Source organism: Silurus meridionalis, chromosome 24 (genome assembly GCF_014805685.1).
Source record: "Silurus meridionalis isolate SWU-2019-XX chromosome 24, ASM1480568v1, whole genome shotgun sequence".
NCBI classification, from domain to species: domain Eukaryota; kingdom Metazoa; phylum Chordata; class Actinopteri; order Siluriformes; family Siluridae; genus Silurus; species Silurus meridionalis.
In genome coordinates this window covers 3,612,697-3,614,744 of record NC_060907.1, presented here as the reverse complement: position 1 = coordinate 3,614,744, position 2,048 = coordinate 3,612,697, and the positions used below count along the sequence as shown (strand labels likewise).

Sequence of the window (2,048 nt, the reverse complement as noted above, 5' to 3'; positions counted from 1 at the left end):
GAAACATGATGGATTTGGACTTAAAACTCAAGTTTGAACTTGTGAGATAACCTCAACATTGATGGAACTACAGTACAATAAAGGGACATTCTGTGAAGAGGATGGGTTCCAGTTTAGGTTTGGTTCCTCACCACCATCTCCATCCCCTCCGGCTCACTCATTAGGGATAAAACCTTCAGGGAAAGATTTCTGAGTTTAAAATTGATATCACAATCTATTTCTTTCTACGAAGCTGCTTTGAGACAGTGTTATGATCTCCTCCAGACCTACAAGATCGTCAGGTCCATGCTTTAAAGAAGTAGGAAGGAAGTGTTGGATGCAACACTGAAGATGTGAGCTTAATGGAAAGCGGCACAGACGCACAGATCGGATTGGGACACATCCAGATGCTTTTTTAAGACACACCCTTCCCTCTTTCTCTCTCTCTCTCTTTCTCTCTCTCTCTCTCTCTCTCTCTCTCTCTCTCTCTCTCTCAGTCCATCCATCCATTGCATGCATCCTCCGGCATCGCAATCTCCGGTCTCCCGCTCGTGTTAACGTTAAAAACCGATCGATTGCATGGCATCATGGCGACAGAGGTAAGAATGTCTTATTCTTTTCCTCCTCCTTCTTCTTCTCTTTCTCGGGTTTCATCTCCGGGGCGTTTTTTCAATCCGAGAAATCTGTCCATCTCGGCTTCCATCAGATGACGGTGTGTTTGCGTTATTCTGTATGATATCGCTAATAATAATAATAATAATATATACACATAGCTCTAGTCTTCAGTTCTCCTCGTTCTTCAGTGGAAACGTGATAAATACGCACATTGACGTTTCCACCACACGTCAGCATTAAAGTCTGAGCTTTGTGAAGGGTTAACCTGGGCTCCGACCTGGATTTCTCTTCTTACAGCTGCTTACAGATGTTTTAGTGCATATATACTTATTATAGTAAATATAACTGCCTTGTTGATGAGGTGCTTCCTCGAGGAGATCATCTTTATCCTCCAGTTCACCAGAGGAAACATGAATGTACTGTATACAAACATCAATGTTTTCCATTGCGATGTTCTTATTTCTCACCTCTCAAGATCTAATCCATACAACCGGCTGATAGGAGCACCAACCACACACTCTTGTGGTAGATCTCTGCGTCACATCTACAGGGTCAGGGGTTCGAATCCTCTCTCTGCCTCCGTGTACGGGAACGGTGTATAGTGTAGAGGGAACGGTGTATAGTGTAGACGGAACGGTGTATAATGTAGAGGGAACGGTGTATAGTGTAGAGGGAACGGTGTATAGTGTAGAGTGAACGGTGTATAGTGTAGAGGGAACGGTGTATAGTGTAGAGTGAACGGTGTATAGTGTAGAGGGAACGGTGTATAGTGTAGAGGAACGGTGTATAGTGTAGAGGAACGTATAGTGTAGAGGCGGTGTATAGTGTAGAGTGAACGTGTATAGTGTAGAGGAATGGTGTATAGTGTAGAGTGAACGTGTATAGTGTAGAGGAACGGGGAACGGTGTATAGTGTAGAGGGAACGGGGAACGGTGTATAGTGTAGAGGGAACAGTGTATAGTGTTGAGGGAACGGGGAACGGTGTATAGTGTAGAGGGAACGGTGTATAGTGTAGATGGAACGGTGTATAGTGTAGAGGGAACGGTGTATAGTGTAGAGGGAACGGTGTATAGTGTAGAGAGAACGGTGTATAGTGTAGAGAGAACGGTGTATAGTGTAGAGGGAACGGTGTATAGTGTAGAGGGAACGGGGAACAGTGTATAGTGTAGAGGAACAGTGTATAGTGTTGAGGAACGGGAACGGTGTATAGTGTAGAGGAACGTGTATAGTGTTGAGGAACGGGAACGGTGTATAGTGTAGAGGAACGGGAACGTGTATAGTGTTGAGGGAACGGGAACGGTGTATAGTGTAGAGGGAACGGTGTATAGTGTAGAGGGAACGGTGTATAGTGTTGAGGGAACGGGGAACGGTGTATAGTGTAGAGGGAATGGTGTATAGTGTAGAGGGAACGGTGTATAGTGTAGAGGGAACGGTGTATAGTGTAGAGGAAGCGG

General features: G+C 44.9%; 1 protein-coding gene across 2 annotated transcripts in view; it reads left to right on the top strand.

The window, feature by feature from the left end:
- Positions 1 to 415: 415 nt before the first annotated feature.
- Positions 416 to 2,048, top strand: part of golga7ba (golgin A7 family, member Ba) — a 9,093-nt gene continuing 7,460 nt past the window's right edge. Inside the window, exon 1 of one of the 2 annotated variants that reach the window (XM_046838155.1) lies at positions 416 to 578. In XM_046838155.1, coding sequence (XP_046694111.1) covers positions 567 to 578 — 12 coding nt within the window. In that variant the 5' untranslated portion in view covers positions 416 to 566. The remainder of the gene's footprint in view (positions 579 to 2,048) is intronic. The other variant, XM_046838154.1, reaches the window with a different exon arrangement.